At 42.7% G+C, this 21,039-nt stretch overlaps 1 protein-coding gene and 1 pseudogene across 1 annotated transcript in view; both read left to right on the top strand.

The window, feature by feature from the left end:
- AFAP1L2 (actin filament associated protein 1 like 2) overlaps nt 1-21,039 on the top strand; it is a 101,867-nt gene that overhangs the window by 64,851 nt on the left and 15,977 nt on the right. Inside the window, exons 5-9 of the mRNA XM_075215631.1 lie at nt 3,768-3,858; nt 11,187-11,398; nt 11,597-11,776; nt 14,440-14,529; nt 16,094-16,178. Coding sequence (XP_075071732.1) covers nt 3,768-3,858; nt 11,187-11,398; nt 11,597-11,776; nt 14,440-14,529; nt 16,094-16,178 — 658 coding nt within the window. The remainder of the gene's footprint in view (nt 1-3,767; nt 3,859-11,186; nt 11,399-11,596; nt 11,777-14,439; nt 14,530-16,093; nt 16,179-21,039) is intronic.
- Nucleotides 16,781-19,141, top strand: LOC142160723 (protein mono-ADP-ribosyltransferase PARP10-like; annotated as a pseudogene).

Here is a 21,039-nt window from a genome sequence, read left to right on the forward strand (position 1 = left end):
CATCGCTGTTCCCACACAGTTCCTCTAACCCTTGAAAACAAACAGACTCGTTATGTACAGTGGTGGGATTCATAGGCGACCTCTACAATGCCTTCCGCACACGCATTTCCCCCCTAAACCCTCCCTAGGCCACGAATAAATGTTGTTTCATAGGAGATTGGAAGTGACTGCAGTGAATTGATGTTGTTTTAAATAATGGAGATTAATTTGCCATCTTGATAAACATTATAATGATATGGAGCATGATCAATGTAACAAAATGAAATGCTGTCATAGCTAAAATGTACAATGTTATAGACACAGAGGTATTACTAATATATACTGATCTGTCACACAAATAAAATCACCCGCATAATACTGTGTAGGTTCTCCTCATGCCAACATAACAGCTGTGACCCATCGAGCCATGGACCCCACAAGACCTCTGAAGGTGTCCTGTGGTATCTGGCACCAAGACGTTAGCGGCAGATCCTTTAAGTCCTGTAAGTTGTGAGGTGGGGCCTCCATGGCTCGGGCTTATTTTTCCAGCACATCCCACAGATGCTCGATCAGATTGAAATCTTGGGAATTTGGAGGCCAAGTCAACACCTTTAATTCTTTGTCATGTTCCTCAAAACATTTTTTGCAGTGTGTCAGGGCGCATTATCCTGCTGCAAGAGGCCACTGCCATCAGGGAATACTGTTACTATGGAGGAGTGAACTTGGTCTGCAAGAATGTTGGGTAGGTGGTACGTGTCAAAGTAACATCCACATGAATGCCAGGACCCAAGGTTTCCCAGGAGAACATTGCCCAGAGCATCACACTGCCTCCGCCGGCTGCTTTCTTCCCATAGTACATCCTGGTCCCATTACTTCCCAGGTAAATGACGCACACGCTCGGCTGTCCACATGATGTAAAAGAAATCGGGATTCATCAGACCAGGTCATCTTCTTCTATTGCTCCATCGGCCAGTTCTGGAGCTCATGTGCCCATTGTAGGGGCTTTCGACAGTGTACAGGGGTCAGCATGGGCACTCTGGCCGGTCTGCGGCTACACAGCAAGCTGCAATGTATTGTGTGTTCTGACACTATGAACTTTTCAGCAATTTGTGCTACAGTAGCTCTTCTGTGGGCTTGGACCAGGCAGACTAGTCTTTTCTCCTCACAAGCATCAATGATCCTTGGGTGCCCATGACCCTGTCACTGGTTCCCCTCCTTGAAACACTTTTGGTAGGAACTAATCACTGCATACCAGGAACACCCCACAAGACCGGCCTTTTTTTCAGCTGATCTGACCCAGTTGTCCAACAATCACAATTTGGCCCTTGTATCGCTCAGATCCTTACGATTGCTCATGGGAAAAAAAGAAGATGTCATTTTGTGTATTGAGAATATTAAAATGAGATAAAAGGGAGGAGAAGAGCATTTTAGGGATGTTCCTTCCTCTATGGAGGAACAAGTAGCCATTTTCACTACGTAGAATTACTTTTAGGACTAGCTCAGGGCTCGGACACATTTTGCTCCTTCTAGATGCAGTAAAGCTCTTCTCTAGGTGCCCTCTGCTTAATGTCAGAGTTTCAACTGCACAAAACTGTGAGAAGCAATAAACAGACTCGGTAATCTCGCTCGTGTTTTATCCTCTCTTATGATTATAATAAGACATAAATAAAGTTAATGTTTTAAGATAAAAATACAACATTTTTGTGAAGGAAAGTGGTCAAAGGGTGGACTGATACGGTGTGTTCACTTTTGCACAGTGACACTTCAGATTTTTCCGTCCCTGGGTACATAGACGCACTTCCAAAGGCGGAAAGTAGGTGTACATCTCACTGACCTCATTCCCACCCTCATATCATATCCCATTCATACCCTCATATCATATCCCATTCCCACCCTTATATCATATCCCATTCATACCCTCTTATCATATCCCATTCCCACCCTTATATCATATCCCATTCATACCCTCATATCATATCCCATTCCCACCCTTATATCATATCCCATTCATACCCTCTTATCATATCCCATTCCCACCCTTATATCATATCCCATTCATACCCTCTTATCATATCCCATTCCCACCCTTATATCATATCCCATTCATACCCTCATATCATATCCCATTCCCACCCTTATATCATATCCCATTAGTAAGCCACCTATCAGTAAGCCCCCTGTCAGTAAGCCCCCTGTCAGTAAGCCCCCTGTCAGTAAGCCCCCTGTCAGTAAGCCACCTATCAGTAAGCCCCCTGTCAGTAAGCCCCCTATCAGTAAGCCCCCTGTCAGTAAGCCACCTATCAGAAAGCCCCCTGAAGGACATCGTCCCCTGCCTGCATTCCCTGGTACCACAGGACAGTATTGTGCAGTGAGTAGACAACAAGGGAATGTTCAATAACAAATAGCGTAACCCCTGTCCTAGAACTGGAACTAAACAATCAGCAATGATAAAATATTTTTTTTGTTTTCTTTCCGCTTTAAATCAACTCCTCCTTTGGGCAGGGCCATCTTTTCCATTGGGCACGATGGGCAGCTGCCCGGGGCCCCACGGGCAAGGGGGACCCATAGGCACGACTCTTAATGAGAATAAATAATCCTGCAAAAGAAAAAAACCTGCAAAAAAAACCTACAAGGGTCACTGAGCAAGTACATCTATCTATCTCTATCTCTATATATCTATACCTATATCTGTATACATCTATATATCTATATCTATATCTAGGGGCCCCGGTGCACTGCTTTGCCCGGGGGCCTATAATGTTGTTAAGATGGCCCTGCCTTTGGGTTCAGTTAACCCTTTAGTGGCACTGGAGTCTGTGATGACACTAAGCTTGGTGAGAATCTCTGGCAGTGATACTTTGTAGCTCTTTAATACATGTCTACAAGTTGTGGAGTAAGATTGATAGAGAGGAAGCCTCTGCACACATGTCGCTTCTTATCTGTGAAATGAAACATTCAGAGTTATTTTCTTTGCCTGTTCCGTCACTCTCCCCGCAGTCATGTGTTCTGTATGGGGGGGGGGGGGGGGGGGCTGTTCTGGGCAGCTCAGAGGGGATTTCACAGATTGGCATCACTTCAAAGACCTGTTTCCCTGACGTTCCTTGTGGCTCCATTATCCATTTCCTTGATTTCTCCTAATATACATTCTAGTGCTGCCCTCGGCATTCATCAGATGAATTTACTACACCAGGAAACAGGACGGTGAAGTCATGAAACATTGTTTCTGAATTCACTTGTGAGGGAGCGATCAGCCAACAGTATATATATATAAAGCATTAAATGCCTCATTTCTTTATATATGGTAACATATATTACATGTTGCAATACAAGGGGTGTAAATTAGATTATTATTTTACACATAAGATAAATACTGACTGTTTTTTCATGTAACACACAAATACTTGATAGCTTATTTGTACACTGAAATTTAAAGTTAATATTTGTGTGCTACATGAAAAAACAGTCAGTATTTAACTTATGTGCAAAACAGAACACTAATTTGCACCCCTTGTCTTGTAACTTGGTTACAACGGGTGCAATATAACATGTGCAATGTAGTGTGTGCAGTGTAACATGTGCAGTGTAACATGTGCAGTGTAACATGTGCAGTGTAACGTGTGCAGTGTAACATGTGCAGTGTAACGCGTGCTATGCAACGGATGCAATATAACGTGTGCTATGTAGCGTGTGCAGTGTAACATGTGCAATGTAGCATGTGCTATGATCTCCCCAAGTTCTGCACTAGATGAATATACAAAGTAACAAGTTTCACTTTCTTTATTTTGCAGATTCAGGAGAACATTGACATCTCCACAACTAAATCTGACTCTCTGGAGGGCTACTACGAGGAGGCTGAGCCGTACGATGCTGCCATTAACGGTAATTCAGGATCTGACACCTTATACACTGGATACATTTATTACCGCTAGGATGTTTAACAAGTAATCTCTAAGGTCTCTTCCTTAAGGTTACTGATGCTTCGCACCGTTCATAACAATATTGTTACTTATTTCACCTCCATACAGAATCGTTTACAGTGCACAGTGAACAGATTTAACCTCCATTGTACTAGGGTGAAACATCAGGGGAACAACGCATTTCACAGCCCCAGGCGGTGGCTTTAGTGATAGTTGTTTTGCAGATCTCAAGAGAGACCTTGAGGGGTTAATAAACGAAGTAACTGCAAATTATTAGTACAAAAAGGTCTCACCATGAACTAGGATCTATTAGGAGCCGCAGTGAACAGGTTTATACTTACACACTAATAATAATACATTCAGTTCCTGTAACAAAACCACGGAGAGTCGTCCTGCACAGGGGGATAATATTGTTGTAAAGCGAGTAGCGCTCACAGTCATAGCCGCTATCTGCGCTATTCAGTCTGATAATGGTGATTATTTACATTTAGTCCGAAAATAATATGTAGCGGAAAATATCTCACTTAATAGAGAATTCTGAATGTTCCTGTATGTGCAGAGTATTGTACATGACCGAACCAGCAACAACGTCCAGTAACTAAAAGGCAGATTTGCAACATAATGTCCAGCACTGATACATACAGGACATAATATTTATTAGAAGGTAAAATTGTAATTTTTTACTTTACCAAACTGATTTACATACTAAAGCAAGAAACTAAATTAGCATAATTTACTAAATATTGATTATATCTTGTTTGAAAGCTGCTCTCAACTATTGTAAGCTGGAGTTATATTTATTTAGTGGCATTCCTGTCACCAAGTAGTTGCCAATCTCTATGTCTGCAGAGTGGAGTAGGGGCAACAAAGGCTACTACATCTGCACCTATTATTACTTCATGACTTATCCCCATAGTATATCAGTGCCTCATCCACATCACAGGGCATCAGGACCTTCTCCCGTTATCAGGGCAGCTGATAAATCTATTCTGGCAGAAAACTACTCTTGCCCAGGAGGGGGGTACAAGCTATTGAAATACTCTGGACACTGCCAAACAAACATGCGTCCAATCTCTCTAATACATTTAAATCTCTTCTCATCCATTCCTCTTCAAATCCCTCCGACTACCATCAGTGACCAGGATCTTGCTTCCTACTTCAAGATTAATAAATTCCGACTTGAAATGGTGTCATCTCCCTCGACAAGCAATCTACTCAGTTCCTTTGTAGCACCTCCGACACTCTATCTTCATTTGATCCCACAAATAAAGAGGAAGTTTCTATTCTCTTCTTATCTTTCTACTCTACCTCCTGTCCTCTTGATCCTATTCCCTCACAAATTAGTAGGTCCCTGTCTCCTGTGCACATTCCCCCTCTAAGTAAAATCTGTAATCTCTCTCTATCTACTGGTATTTTTCCATCACTATTCAAGCATGCAGTGATTACTCCTATTCTTTAAAAAACAAAATTCTCATCTCTAAGCTCCCATACCCCTCCCTCCAAGCCTCTAGCAAGATTAGCCTACTCTCGCTTCATACTCTTTATTTCCTTACACAACCTACTGGATCCTCTTCAGTCAGACTTTCGATCTCACAGAGACTGTGCTGACCAAGGTTGTCAATGATTTGATCACAGCTAAAACTAAAGGTGATTACTATCTTCTAATTCTCCTGGATCTCTCTACATTTGACACTGATGACCACTCTCTCCTCATACAGACGCTACAATCCCTAGGTCTTGAAGGCACTGTCCTATCCTGGTTCTCATCCTACCTATCTAATCGCTCTTTCAGTGTTAATTTCTCTGGATCCACCTCTGCTCCGCTTCCTTTATCAGTTGGAGACCACAAGGCTCAGTCCTAGGTCCTCTGCTATTCTCTATCTACACCACTTCTCTTGGAAAACTAATAAGCTCCTTTGGATTTCAGTATCATCTCTATGCGGATGATACACAAATCTATCTATCCTCTCCTGATCTCTCGACATCTGTGTTGTCTCGCGTTACTGACTGTCTTTCTGCCATTTCATCTTGGATGTCTTCTCACCAACTCAAACTCAATCTCTTAAAAACAGAGTTAATAATATTCCCACCCAAAAACAGAAGCTTCCTGCCTGACATTTCTATTTCTGTTGACAACATGACCATAAATCCCACGCCCCGCAAGCTCGTTGCCTAGGTGTAATCCTTGTCTCAGAACTATCCTTTGTTCCCCACATCGACCTTATACCTAAATCATGTTACATACATCTAAAGAACATTTCCAGTATAGGCACATATCTCACACAAGACACTGCAAAAACTTTAATTCATGCACTCATCATCTCCCACATCGACTATTGCAATTTCCTCCTTACTGATCTTCCCAAAATCAGATGCAAATCCCTACAATCTATTTTGCATACAGTGGCCAGATTGATTTTCCTTACAAATTGTTCTTCCTTTCCTGAGCCACTCTGTCAGTCTCTACATTGGTTGCCTATTTATTTCCAGATCCAATATAAAATACTTCTACTAACCTACAAGGCCATCAACAAAATTGATTCTCTTCCACTCATCACATCCTCCCATTCTCGGTTACAGGACCTTTTTCGGGTTGCACAACTTTCCTCTAGTCTTCAAACCTTCAAGTGTTCTCTGTAAACCCACCTCTTCAGACAAGCTTATGATATTCCTCAACCAGCATCTTAATCTCCCTAGGTTACCCTATGACCATCCCCTACACTGCTAACACAAGACAACAACCCTCTGACCAACATTACTGTGTGACTTATCATACAGCCCAGTAAGCACTTTATACCTCTGCAATCTGGCTGGACCAATGTGTAATATGCAGCACTTACCCTCATGTATCAGACTCCCATTGTCCTATAGATTGTAAGCTGTGAGCAGGGTCCTCTTACCTCTCTGTCTGTATTACCCAGTATTGTTTTATTAGTGTGTTTGTCTCCAATTGTAATGCGCTATGGAAGATGCTGGCTTTTAAATAAATAATAATAATATTAAGTAAATAATAATAATAATAATAATAATCTGAGGGTCACATGATACCTCTGGGCCACCTACTGCTTATCACCGTCATGTGCAGATCACTGTTCAGTGTATTACCCAGCTGTATCTGTGCGATAATCTCCGTTTCTCTTCCTCCGTCAGAGCTGTGGGTAATAATTACAATTTCTCTTCCTCAGTTCCCTGCACAGTTCCTTCTTCCATCTCACTTTCATTCTGTGTAAATGACATTTCTGTCCGACCGTCCTAAACAAACGATGGTTCTTGTTTATTTCCTTCCTATTATTACAGATGTTTTGGAGAAGCTTCGGAACTTTCTAAATATCTCATTACAGAGTTTGTGTTGTGTTTCCTGAGATAAAACTTGGGGCTTATTTAATGAACAGACTGAGCACAATCCTGCTCCTGGCTGATGTATCAGATAAATGTAGGGACATAAATTGTTGATTAATCTCCAGAGTCCTGAGTGGGCCAGAATCTCACAGGATATAGATTCTTACACGTTACATAGAAAATTCCCCGTTCTGAATGCCTGACCGTCCTTCTGTCCAGTTCTCTCTACGGGCACAGGATATATAGGTCACTCTACGGACACAGGATATATAGGTCGCTCTACGGGCACAGGATATATAGGTCACTCTACAGGCACAGGATATATAGGTCACTCTACGGGCACAGGGTATATAGGTCGCTCTGCGGGCACAGGGTATATAGGTCGCTCTGCGGGCACAGGATATATAGGTCAGTCTACGGGCACAGGATATATAGGTCGCTCTGCGGGCACAGGATTTATAGGGCGCTTTGTGGGCACAGGATATATAGGTCACTCTACGGGCACAGGATATATAGGTCACTCTGTGGGCACAGGGTATATAGGTCACTCTACGGGCACAGGGTATATAGGTCACTCTACGGGCGCAGGGTATAGAGGTCACTCTACGGGCACAGGGTATAGAAGTTGCCCCTTAGTGTTTGTTGTGTTGTACTGTTGTTTCCCTGAGTAACTTTTCCAATACTCTTCATGAGAGGATTATCAGACCTTGGGCCACATTTAGGATTTGACCCCTGACCCATTGTACCTGACATTTTTAACACAAGTGCAAAGTACGTGATCGTATGTTAAAAGAATAAAAAATAAATGAAAACCTGTTTTGGTCAATGTGACCCATTTACATGCGCACTTGTATCCGTGTGGGGTCGCACTGTAACTCGTTATCTTGGACAGTTCTTGTCCCATGTCAACATTCATGTCTGTTGGAATAGATGGTCCACGTATTCACTAGGGCTTTCCATGACTGGAAAGACAAATGACAGTATTTTTCCCATGTGGTTCTATGGCCCATTTATTCCTGTACAGACTGCAATGAGATGAATGGGCCATAGTCAATGGAGCTGCACAACAGTCGTTTTTCTTCCCGCTATAAATAGAGATTCAGTGGGTTCCTATTGATATGTGATGAAGGTAGGGATTGCCCAGGACTCCCCTTCCCTACCAGCCAAACACGTCACATCTGAATGTCTAAGGGGAGTTCTTTGTGTGAATGCACCTGTTTAAATGAGGACGTGGCCAAGATGGGACAGGACGAAACCTTCTAGAGGGTGCAAATTTGCACCTGAACAAACCTTTTTGCGATATAAGAAGCACACATTACATTTCTATTTTACCTGCTGTAGTACAGATACCGGGCAGCTTTATCTTAACACTGTGATTTAGAGCTATGCTTGGGCGGCTCTCTCCCCCCCCCCTCCAATCTGTCAGAATATTTGAACTTTGCCCCCCAGTAACTGACTGAATTGTTCTATATCTATATCAAAGGGCTGTGTCAGGAAACATACAGGAGATATAATATCCCATTCCGGTTTAGGATGTTTGTTTTTGTGTCTCTGTCCCTTTAACATGTAGGCTGACGGAACGGCTTTGCCAAGACCCGTGTTGGCCGGATCTGGCACAAGCTGCCCATTTGTGCAAGAGAGACGCCCATCTGGAAACATATCTGCATATTGCATTTGCCAACTGTCCTTAATTTAGGGATAGTCCCAAGTTTTAAAGATTTGTCCCTTGAAATGTCCCTATTTTCTTACTGCTGACCAACTACACGAGGCTTCCACTTGTTCGGCATATTGAATGTTTCTCTCCATATTTAGTCTTATGTTCTTGGATTTTAGTTCACAGTTGTTGAACAGGAGAATTTAGAAAGCAACAAAATACATTGTAACCAAATCCCATATGGAAATGTTCTAACGCTGCAACCGACAATTAGGGATGTTCATATCTGTTGACATAACAGAGATACAAAGAGGCATCTGCACAGGAATGAGAAACTAGATCCGGTAGCTGAGCCGGATGGGGAGAAACTTTACATGTGACTGTGGGATAAATAACACAACATAGGGCTGAGCTAAGATGGAAGACGGTGGACAGGACGACGCTATAGAACCTGTCACTGATTCATAGTCCCGTATCAGAGACAGTAATACGGGTGCAGAGGAGCACGCGGACGGATAGATCCTGATCATATTGATAGGATTCCTGGGGACCCCCCTCCTAAACTAAACTGTGACAAACTAAAATACTGTCAAAAGAGGAATTACAGTAGGCTAAAGCTAGTTATTTATTTACAAATGTAGGAAATTGCTTTGCAGTCTCCTAGGTAACAAATTCTTTTATGGCAGATTATCATTGCCAGTGATGTCACTGAAGGACTTTCGTTCATGTTGTGCTTTGTTAGTTGATATTTTTGACCCACTTATCTGCTATTAAATACAGTAAGTGTAGCACTGGGGGGTTGCAGAATGCATTACACCCCTGACTGCCAATAGCTCTTCCCATACAGATAAGCAGACGCCACCAACCGCAGAAGTTCAAGTTGTTTTCATAGTGTTAAATATGCTTAATAAGTTCTATATTAGGGATTCATTTTCCATTGGTTAGGAAGTGGTCAATGGGTAAATTCCTATTCGATGACAATACACATGGTATCTTATTCCATAGGTCAACACATATTTCCAAGCTGCTGTTCTAGATTCTGATATCACATGAATTAGACAGGAAAACCGAATTCCTCATAAAGGTCACAGTAATCGCAGCCCTGTCCCCCGCACACTGTTATCTTGTCAGTCAGTGTGACGTGTTCTTCCAAAACAACATCATACAGTGTTTTTATTCCACAAACAAGATTCCCAATATTTGTGCATTTTACTGATTCTAAAATATAATCACCTTTTATTTACTTTATACCACTAGAGATTAAATGTGTCATATTTCTCCCAGTTGAGCTCATATTTGTGCAACACAGTGGCTCAGTGGTTAGCACTTCTGCCTCACAACACAGTGGCTCAGTGGTTAGCACTTCTGCCTCACAGCACAGTGGCTCAGTGGTTAGCACTTCTGTCTCACAGCACTGGGGTCATGAGTTCAATTCACAACGATGGCCTTATCTGTGGCAAGTTTGTATGTTCTCCCCGTGTTTGCTCCGGTTTCCTCCTTAATGCTTCTAGGTTAATGTGAGTTCTCTGTACAGCGCTGTGGAATTAGTGGTGCTATATAAATGGCAGATGATGATATTTCTAAAGGCAAGCTTATAATATTCCTCAATATTCCTAAATACAGTGAATCCCAAAATGCTTAAAACCAAATTCAAAAAAACTTAAATAATAGAGGTAATCAGCATGTAACACCCCGAGTCAGTGAAGCCGTCTGTGCCCCACCCTTTAATGATTGCACTCACATTAATTTCTTCCAGAACCAGCACATTATTCTTATATGATTATTATATTATAAAAATTGCACCAATTGTTCATTATCTCTTATTTTAAATAATGACTTTAATAAAACAAGCAATTTTTGCAATAAGATCTACTTCCAAAAGAAGCAATACCTGAAATTGTTGCAGCCCGCCCAAGGGTGGACTCTTACCCCAGAGTGAATGAAATGAGCGTCTAGAAATATCACCACCTAGTTGTTTGGCGCATGGCGGTACTTTGAATCACACGGACTCCAGGGAAGAACACTCTTGGGCAAATGAAGCCCCCAGCGCGACGCGTTTCGATTCAAAAATCGTTATCAAGACCTGAAACCCCACATGCACTTTACATGTTGTTTGGTCATTAGCGCCATCTCTGTGTCTAAAATATTGTTTATATTTTGTTGGTTTGGACTTAAATGTGGATCAGAGTCCAGACCGGGCTCCTTGAGATCATGGTCTGAGCTTATTCACTTTATTGTTTGAGTTATGTGAGAACGCAGCGCCTGTTGCTTTAATCTATGGTCTGTTGTCTCCACAGAGGATGGAGATGCCGTCAGCAGCTCATATGAATCCTACGACGAAGAGGAAAATATAAAGGGAAAGTCTCCTGCCCACCCGCACCAGTGGCCGTCCACGGAGGCTTCCATCGAGCTGATGAAGGACGCGGCCATCTGTGCGTTCCTCTGGAGGAAGAAGTGGCTGAGTCAGTGGACAAAACAACTGTGTGTCATTAAGGACAATAGACTAATGGTGAGAGGAGATCTCAGGATACTTAGTTTCGCCTTGATGAACATTTATGCTTAGAGACAGCCTATTAGAAACACCAACTATTCTGAGTCACCATCTGTCTTCTCCATGTCCCTTTCTTTCTTATTTATATGCAGTGCCTACTACTGGCATTAGATACATGTTTAATGTAGGGACTTATGGGACATTTTCGTTTTTCAGTGTTATAAAAGCTCCAAGGACCACAGCCCTCAGCTGGACGTCAGTTTAATCGGCTGCACCGTAGTCCACAAAGAGACACAAGTCCGCAAGAAAGAGCACAAGCTGAAGATCACCCCGAGCAATGCTGACGTCATCGTGCTGGGCATGCAGAGCAGAGATCAGGCTTTGCAGTGGTTGAAGGTAGATCATAGACTTCTATTGATTTTATCCAGAAATAGGACCTATAACTAGCCAAGGTCTGTCCTACTCTCCTATAACCAGTGGGTGTGGGTCACTCCCCTAGAACCAGTGGGTGTGGGTCTTACTCTCCTAGAACCAGTGAGTGGGGGTCTTACTCTCCTAGAACCAGTGGGAGTGGGTCTTACTCTCCTAGAACCAGCGTGTGTGTGGGTCACTCCCCTAGAACCAGCGGGTGTGGATCTTACTCTCCTAGAACCAGTGGGTGTGGGTCTTACTTTCCTAGAACCAGTGTGTGTGGGTTTTACTCACCTAGAACCAGTGGGCGTGGGTCTTACTCTCCTACTACCAGTTTGTGTGTGCCTTACTCTCTTAGAGAATGCAGGTGTGGGACTTATTTTCCCAGAACCAGTGAGTGTGGGTCTTACTCTCCTAGAACTGACGGGTGTGGGTCTTACTCTCCTAGTGCCAGAGGGTGTGGGTCTTACTCTCCTACTACCAGTATGTGTGAGTCTTACTCTCTTGGAGAGTGCAGGTGTGGGTGTTTGGGTATTATTATCCCAGAACCAGTGAGTGTGTGTCTTGCTCTCCTAGAACCAGCGGGTGTGGGTCACTCTCCAAGAACCAGCGGATGTGGGTATTACTATTCTAGAATCAGTGGGTGTGTCTTACTCTCCTAGTACCAGCAGGTGTATGTCTTACTATCCCAGAACCAGTGGGTGGTCACCTAGAGCCAGCGGATGTGGATCTTACTCTCCTAGTATTAACCAGTGGATGTGGGTCTTACTCTCCTAGTATTAACCAGTGGATGTGGGTCTTACTCTTCTAGAACCAGTGGATGTGTGACTCATTCTCCTAGTACCAGTGGATGTGGGTCTTACTGTCCTAGAAGCAGTGGATGTATGACTCACTCTCCTAGTACTAGCAGGTGTGGGTCTTTCTCACTTAGAAACAGCAGGTGTGGGTCTTACTCTCCGAGAACCAGCGGGTGTCGGTCTTACTCTTCTAGAACCAATGGTTGTGGGTCTTACATTCCTAGAACCAGTGGATGTGTGACTCACTCTTTTAGAACCATCAGGTGTAGGTCTTAGTCTCCTAGAACCAGCAGGTGTAGGTCTTAGTCTCCTAGAACCAGCAGGTGTAGGTCTTAGTCTCCTAGAACCATCAGGTGTAGGTCTTAGTCTCCTAGAACCAGCAGGTGTGTGCCTTCCTATCTCAGAACGAGTGGGTGTGGGTGTTACTCTCCTACAACCGGTGGGTGTGGGTCTTTCTCAACTAGAACCAGCAGTTATATGTCTGTGACCTACAACATCACATGCCCTCTGAGCGTCCTAGAATGCCTTGCAACCTGCATTCTGAGGCAGCAAATACAAAATGAGACAGAGGGGAACTGAGATTATGTTGCCTGTCCGTCTCCATTGAGCTTGTCACAATCGGTCCTCTCTGAGCAGGAGAAAATGTACAAAAATAAGAATCCATTTCTTTACACGTGTTTCATATACATTTAGTAATGCCAACGCTCTACGTACTCTGTTGTTAGGGGGATCTTACGTCTCTTGGAGCCTCATAGGGGGAGATTCAGCTGCCAGTGTTGTTGGCGCACTGACATCACTGCGATGACCACTGTGCTCGTTGCTGGCCATTACGATAGGAATCTCTACTCATCTTTCTGGGCACCTCCATGGGGTTGTGCCAAACATGAGCAGAGATTAATGCCCCAACATTGGCGCGATGTGTCTTCATGGACGTTCCGGAAACACCTCGAGCCAAATTGAATCTCCCGTGTTCAGGTTTCCTTAGATTCAAGAGAGTTTAGAGTATCTGGGCCAATGGGAGCTGGTTAGCCATGTTAATGCTGAGACTTATAGTTCAACAACAGCTGAAGAGCCTCAGGTTGCCCAGAGCAGGTACAGACACGGATATGACAACAATTTGGAAAGTAAAATGATGAACATTGTAACTTCTATCACCGCGGGGGTAAAACAGAACAATTCCTGGCCTATAACGATGACATATTGAACCTGACTGTTCAGTATTTATAGTTTTATAAAACTCTGAACCAGATACAGATAGGACCCTTGTTCAAATGCCATCTAAGCGCCCCCTCGTAAAAGCTTCCCCTCTTCCTGTGGGGGGTCTCCGGGGTCCAGGCTTTTGATGTAGGGAAAAATAGACAAATTCTCTCTTAACAAAGGAGCTTTGAGTAAAAAGTTGTAATTTAATAAAGATTGATGGGAACCTCTGTAAAACGGCCGTTTAATGTCTGTGTTACACTACATGGGAACATTTTTATAATGAAACTTCAAACATCCACAGATAAAAGTGGACAGTTTTCTATGAAACCTGCTGGACCTAATAAAACGGACCATGAGACAATGTAACCAGCAGACGGGGCCACGTCAAACACATTCAGAAACCTGAAAGAGTTTAGAACAGTTACAATGTTGCTGGATCATGGTGACAGGCAATTATATATGAATAGACATCATTACAGTCATTGGGATCACTCACTGTTGCCAGGCTGACAGATTGAAAGCTCTTTAACCCAAGCAGTTCTGATACAACCAGCTCTGTTCTATGTGCAGATACATCCCTAGCACCAGGAGGTACTAATAATCCAGTTCTGGAGCAGACGTATAATAACATTCTGTGTCTCTGATCCGTAGGTTATCCAGGACATCAGTGGTCTGCACACAGATGTGGCCCCCGACACCTCACTGCTTTCTGCAGACAATCAGCGTCCGACACAGAGCAAGGTATAGTGTGTGGAACCTTGCATACAGATGATATCATAAAAGTTTATATCTTATACCCCAGTGATGTCACTGGTTTCTAGTGACTGGATAGGCTGCACTCTCAGTGATGTCACTGTCTCCTAGTGACTGGATAGGCTGCACTCTCAGTGATGTCACTGTCTCCTAGTGACTGGATAGGCTGCACTCTCAGTGATGTCACTGGTTCCTAGTGACTGGATAGGCTGCATTCTCAGTGATGTCACTGGATCCTAGTGACTGGATAGGCTGCACTCTCAGTGATGTCACTGGTTCCTAGTGACTGGATAGGCTGCACTCTCAGTGATGTCACTGGTTCCTAGTGACTGGATAGGCTGCACTCTCAGTGATGTCACTGATTCCTAGTGACTGGATAAGTTGCATTCTCAGTGATGTCACTGGTTCCTTCCTAGTGAACGGATAGGCTGTATTCTCAGTGATGTCACTGGTTCCTAATGACTGGATAGGCTGCATTCTCAGTGATGTCACTGGCGCCTATTGACTGGATAGGCTGAATTCTCAGTGATGTGGTTCCTAGTGACTGGATAGGCTGCATTCTCTGTGATGTCACTGGTTCCTAGTGATTGGATAGGCTGCATTCTCAGTGATGTCACTGGTTCCTAGTGATTGGATAGGCTGCCTTCTCAGTGATGTCACTGGTTCCTAGTGAATGGATAGGCTGCATTGTCAGTGATGTCACTGGTTCCTAGTGACTGGATAAGTTGCATTCTCAGTGATGTCACTGGTTCCTAGTGAACGGATAGGCTGTATTCTCAGTGATGTCACTGGTTCCTAATGACTGGATAGGCTGCATTCTCAGTGATGTCACTGGCGCCTATTGACTGGATAGGCTGAATTCTCAGTGATGTGGTTCCTAGTGACTGGATAGGCTGCATTCTCTGTGATGTCACTGGTTCCTAGTGAATGGATAGGCTGCACTCTCAGTGATGTCACTGGTTCCTAGTGACTGGATAGGCTGTATTCTCAGTGATGTCACTGGCTCCTAGTGACTGGATAGGCTGCACTCTCAGTGATGTCACTGGTTCCTAGTGACTGGATAGGCTGCATTCTCAGTGATGTCACTGGTTCCTAGTGACTGGATAAGAGTCTAATTCCAGGTCATGTCTGTAACTGTTACAAGCACTTATGATTGGTGAATGGGACATAGGATCCGGGACTTGGGGGGCAATCTGCTCACTTTGCAGGTCTCTGGTTTTATTTTGCACATGAGTAATTTCCTATTTGCACTTTATTATTATTTTATTGAAGCTGAATTAGTTCCACATTATTTCCATGTTAGTTTATTGCTAAACATAGAACAAGGGGGACACTTGTGGAGAGCGATGGAGGGTTGGAGTTAGAAAGGCCGACCTAGGATGACAGGGAATGTAACCCCGTGTCCAATGCCCTATGCTACTGAAGCAATTTCCTGCTACATTGTATATAGATGCTATTGTATTATTAATAAGCAGATGTTCCAGGGGTCCAGCTTTTTGGTACCACAGCCAGTTATTTGTACTGTGAGCCTCTAAAACTATAATCATTATAGGGGGAAGCAACGGATCGATACTCCGCAGCATCAGAAAGTGGGAGCAGCACAGACGGACACCCCGAGACCCCGGAAGTTAAGGAAGGTAAACAAACACCTGATTTAAAAATGATACATTGTTAAAAAAACAAAACATTAAAATGTCTCATGAGTTTTAATTTGAAAGACTTTATATATCAATGGTCATTATTGTATAAGACTTAATAAAACATGCCTCATATATAGCGAATAAGGGACTCTTCACTACCCAGAGCTCCCCCGCTAGCTGAAGACCAGAGCCAGTTGGCGTTAGCTTGGGTCATTTTTCCCAGCAGCCACAGGGACATTGAGCGTAGTACCAGCCGTCCATAACTCCTGAATAGAGCGGTATTGAAGGACCGTCGCTGGCAACAGATTTATCTTTGTTTTTTTATTACTTATGGGTCACTTTATGGAGCATGGAAAGCAGAGTTATTTATTAAATATTAGTAGTAACAGTAGTAGCATTAGAATACTTACGAAGCATCGAAAGCACAAAAAGGTTTTAATTTCTGTTCTTTTCACATCGAAAACTGTGACCTAATTTTGCCTGTTTAAAAATTGTTTAAATTGAAATTAATGGAAATCATTAAGATCCTCAGCGATTTTCTGTACAAACTTTTTGCCCATTGGTGCACAAAGTCCGTTTCCAGTTGAAATTTAAAATGAGGAGAGACGGAGAATCAGAGGGGACTGCAAACTCTGTCGTCATGCTCAGTGGTAACTGGTCAGTATAAAGAGCCGGACACACTGCAAGTAGTGGAATCTTCACCGGTACATGAAAAAGTGTACAAGGCATACTTGTCAGATTCTACTCCCCCAGCGTTGTCCTCAGGGAACGTAGAGGTCATCACTGAGGTGGACTCTTCAATGGCATCAGTGAAAGAAGTCGAAGTTCTGATGGAAACAGCGGAGCTTCGTTTCATTCAGGAATATCATCACGACCTTCTGACAGGAATGGACCAGGTGACCATTGTACCATTGGATATGGAATACAAGTTTGGCTTTAGTGTAACGGGTGATGCAGTTTCCTGTAAAACAGCTGTGGAACTTCTCCAGCAGATCGAATCCTCTCTGTCCTCTCGCACTGTCACATTAGAGTACCCGGGTGTGTCACTTTTTCTATTGGAAGAGGATGGGCAGCGGGCGCTGTCTGAGACTGAACATCAGCATCACTGCATCATAGACGCGTCTCAGCTCAGCTGGAAGGCGCTGGACTGTAATTTTGTGGATCCCTGGAACTTCGTCTATCATGTTCTCCAAACAGAAAGCTCTTCTGTCCAGACCACAATGACTTAGGAGGTGTCAGAGCCAGAAGACCCGATGCTCGCAGCAGAGATAGAGGGCATAAAGAAGATAAGTGTGGAGAGTGAGGGGGACAGACACAATGAGAGCTTGTCTGATGAACCCCCAGCCACGACTACTGACTGGAACATACCTCCAGAGAACATTGTGGAAGATATATATACTGACATGGCTCCAGAGGGCGATGATGAAGTCATATGTGAGCTAAAGGATGAAGAGCTAGATCAAGCCTGTAAAATATCTCGTGATGAGTATCATGATAGAGAACTGGATGAATAAGCTCAATTACTTCTAACAATCCAAAGGTCAATGGACACCCAAGAAATACGCATGGAGGAAGATGATAAGGAGCTGCAGAGAGCATTAGAACTGTCTCTTACACAACATGTCTTAGAGGAATCCTTACAAAGAGCACTAGAAATGTCTCTCTGTGACAAAGGGCTTTATGGTCAAGGTAAGACATTTACTGCTAAAGAGGAAGTTCAGCCCATGTTCTGCAATGAAATGGAGAGGGCCTCAGACAGCGCCCACATTAAAGTTCTGGCGGGGGATGAGACCAGTCTCGTGGTGGCGTGTGCAGCTCTACGGAAAACGGTAACTGCCAAGTTGTGTACTGTGACTCTGGAAGGAATATGTGATCTACGGCACAATACAGAGATCCTCTCAGCCCTGGAATGGAAGCACAGAGTTAGAATTACCGTGTCTGACGGACAGGCACATATACAAGGATTTTTACAATGCCCTACCAAATGTCGGCAAGAGCTCTCCCAAATTCTGAGCGCCCTCCATGAAGGGGCCAAACCTCAGGCTGAGCTGATGAGCCTCGATGTACAGCAAAAAGTAGAAATGATCCCGTTGCTTGAGTCCTCCGAGGAATGTAACAGTGTTGTCCAGCCATTCCTCAGCACTCTACAGCAGCAGAAACCTATCACAAAGGTCCTCCAGGTCCAAAAGGTGCAGAATACCATATAATATACTCTATAGCCAGTACCAGCTGAAAAAGCAGAGCATGCTGGTATGTGAACCTAAGAAACCCATTAAACATACACTCTACCACGGAACCACCAAGGACGGCGCCAGAGAGATTTGTCACCATGGATTTAATCACAGTTTTTGTGGGAAGAATGCAACCCTATATGGGCAGGGTGTGTATTTTGCTGTCGATGCTGCAATTTCCACACTGGACAATTACTCACCCCCCTCGACTGAAAGAAAGAAGTTTGTTTTGGTGGCTCAGGTGCTTACGGGAGAGTTTGTTGTCGGAAAACCAGACATGCAAACCCCTCCCATCATGCCAAACAGCAACGGAGATGTTTCACGGCGATATGACAGCTTGGCGGACAACCTTCGGAAACCCTCCATCTTTGTCATATTTAATGACACACAGGCTTATCCACAGTATCTGATAACATGCTGTAAAAAGAGAAATTCCTCGATGTGAGTTAGAGCAAAGCTTTATTAGAGTGCTAGCTGCAAATCAAGGGCTATAAGTGGGCAGAATAAAGAAACCAAAGTGGTAACAATGATATTTAGAGCAAGTGGGATAATAGTGGGTGGGTTATTGTGTGAGGCATTGGGGGGACTCTAGAGGAATAAGATATATTGGAGATAGTGTATAAAAATGGAGGAATCTGAAAATGTTCTTAAAAATGTCTGTGATGGAAAAATTATTTTACACTGTATGATATTAAATTCTTTATTTACAATTTAAACAAAAATAAAAAATGAGGAGAGACCAGATGGCATTTCAGCTGAGAAAAACAGTTTAAAAAAATGTATCAGCCAATATAAGAGTTAAAGATAAATAAATTAGAAAATGACACAAAAAATTATAAGGAAAAAAAATCCCTTTATTTAATAAAATATAATAAAATAATTATAAAATAAAATAATAAAATAATTATAATTATTATTATAATCATTAATAACAAACAGACAAAGCGGTAAGAGGGCGCTATATAACTAGGTTCAAAATGGGTGCAGTAAATGTGAAATCTGACTTAGGTGCAGTAAATCTAGTTGTTGTTTGCAAAATATTCTACAACACAGTTCTTTAAATCAGGGAATAATTAATAATTTGCTATAATGCAGCAGTGAAGGTGGGGATACAACTCTACACTCGTTCATTAATACGCCCCAGTCGCCCCTTAATCTGAAAATTTCTTATCTCTTTCTGCTTTTTTTCAATTTTGAATTAAGAGCGAACATTTTGGACATCACAAGTAATTCCACCCAATAGAAAGGCCAGGTCTAAAATAACAGTTAGATGTAAATGCACAGAAAATAAAATATGTTTTCCCAAATGTCTAGGGAACAATTCTATCAAATTATCCCTAAAATAAGTCAACATAATCTGTAAAAAAATAAAATAATACAACATTAGACAATATCAAGTTTTTTACCTACATTTTACTGATGGTTTTCCTCTACGTTCTGCCTCAATTTTAATAAAATTCCACTTACACTCTTTGAAAAACACATTTTAATGTCACCAATAAATATTTAGGCATAACCGATAGTGTCATTTAGATGCAGTATCTGTCTGTAATGTTATGAGTGCTGCCCTCTAGTGGTCATGTGGATGCAGTGTGAAGTGTCTATAATGGCAAGAGTGCTGCCCCCTAGTGGTCATGTGGATGCAGTGTGCAGTGTCTGTAATGTTATGAGTGCTGCCCTCTAGTGGTCATATGACTTTTCAACATGACATGACCTCTGGATGTGATTATCTCTTGGTTGAACTGAATTTTAAATATGTATTTGCTGTTGTTGGGGTGGGTGCACTAGACGTAGCAATGGCCATTTTCAGGCACACCCCAGGGGGGAAACATAATTACAAAAATTACATAGTTTCAAAATTTCAGTCAACAACAACAAAAAAAAAAAGTAAAACAGTTTCAAAGGTTTCTAAAAGACACAAAATCTTGACTATAAAATATAATAAGCAGCACTGAGAGTTCTTTACAAAGCCTAATAGATTGTACAGGCGGCGCCTCCTTAAAAAAACAGGTTAACAGCAAACATAGTGTAGAGCTTGAAAGTGACGTAATCGCTACCTGCCAGGTTCTTCATTTGTCAGCGGTGTTTCAGGTCAGTGTTTGAACGTGTCAGTATTACCAGTCTGTCGGGGCATCCGTTGACGGGAATCCGGTAATTGTTTTAATGAGTATCACCGACTGAGAATGATCTGCAGCATTCACAACTGGTTCTGTGCAGGATAATTAAATTCTACATTCAGAGCAAGAGAATTGTTACTTTGTAATTGTCCACAGATAATAGTAACAGAGTATCACATACAGAGCACCAGAAAGAATAGGGAAAGGTAGTTACTATTTCTCTTATTCGCGCTTTAATAATACTATAGATGTTCATACATACAGAGTAAAAACTGATACTAGGATCTATGCCCTGTACACCGAGTTAGAGAAGTGGTACTGTGCAGTTGGCCAATATTCAACATGTGTAATTCTGCAAAGGTTGGAAACTTTGAATCTTCACAAAATGAGTCTATTTATCCGCTGGATGGAGCATTATAAAGAGCTTCCAGCTTGTTTCACTGACTGATCCTTTGTCAGGACCGTGATAATATTACACTACAGGACATTTCAGTGCGGCCTCACAAAGGC

This window comes from Mixophyes fleayi, chromosome 6 (assembly GCF_038048845.1).
Source record: "Mixophyes fleayi isolate aMixFle1 chromosome 6, aMixFle1.hap1, whole genome shotgun sequence".
NCBI classification, from domain to species: domain Eukaryota; kingdom Metazoa; phylum Chordata; class Amphibia; order Anura; family Limnodynastidae; genus Mixophyes; species Mixophyes fleayi.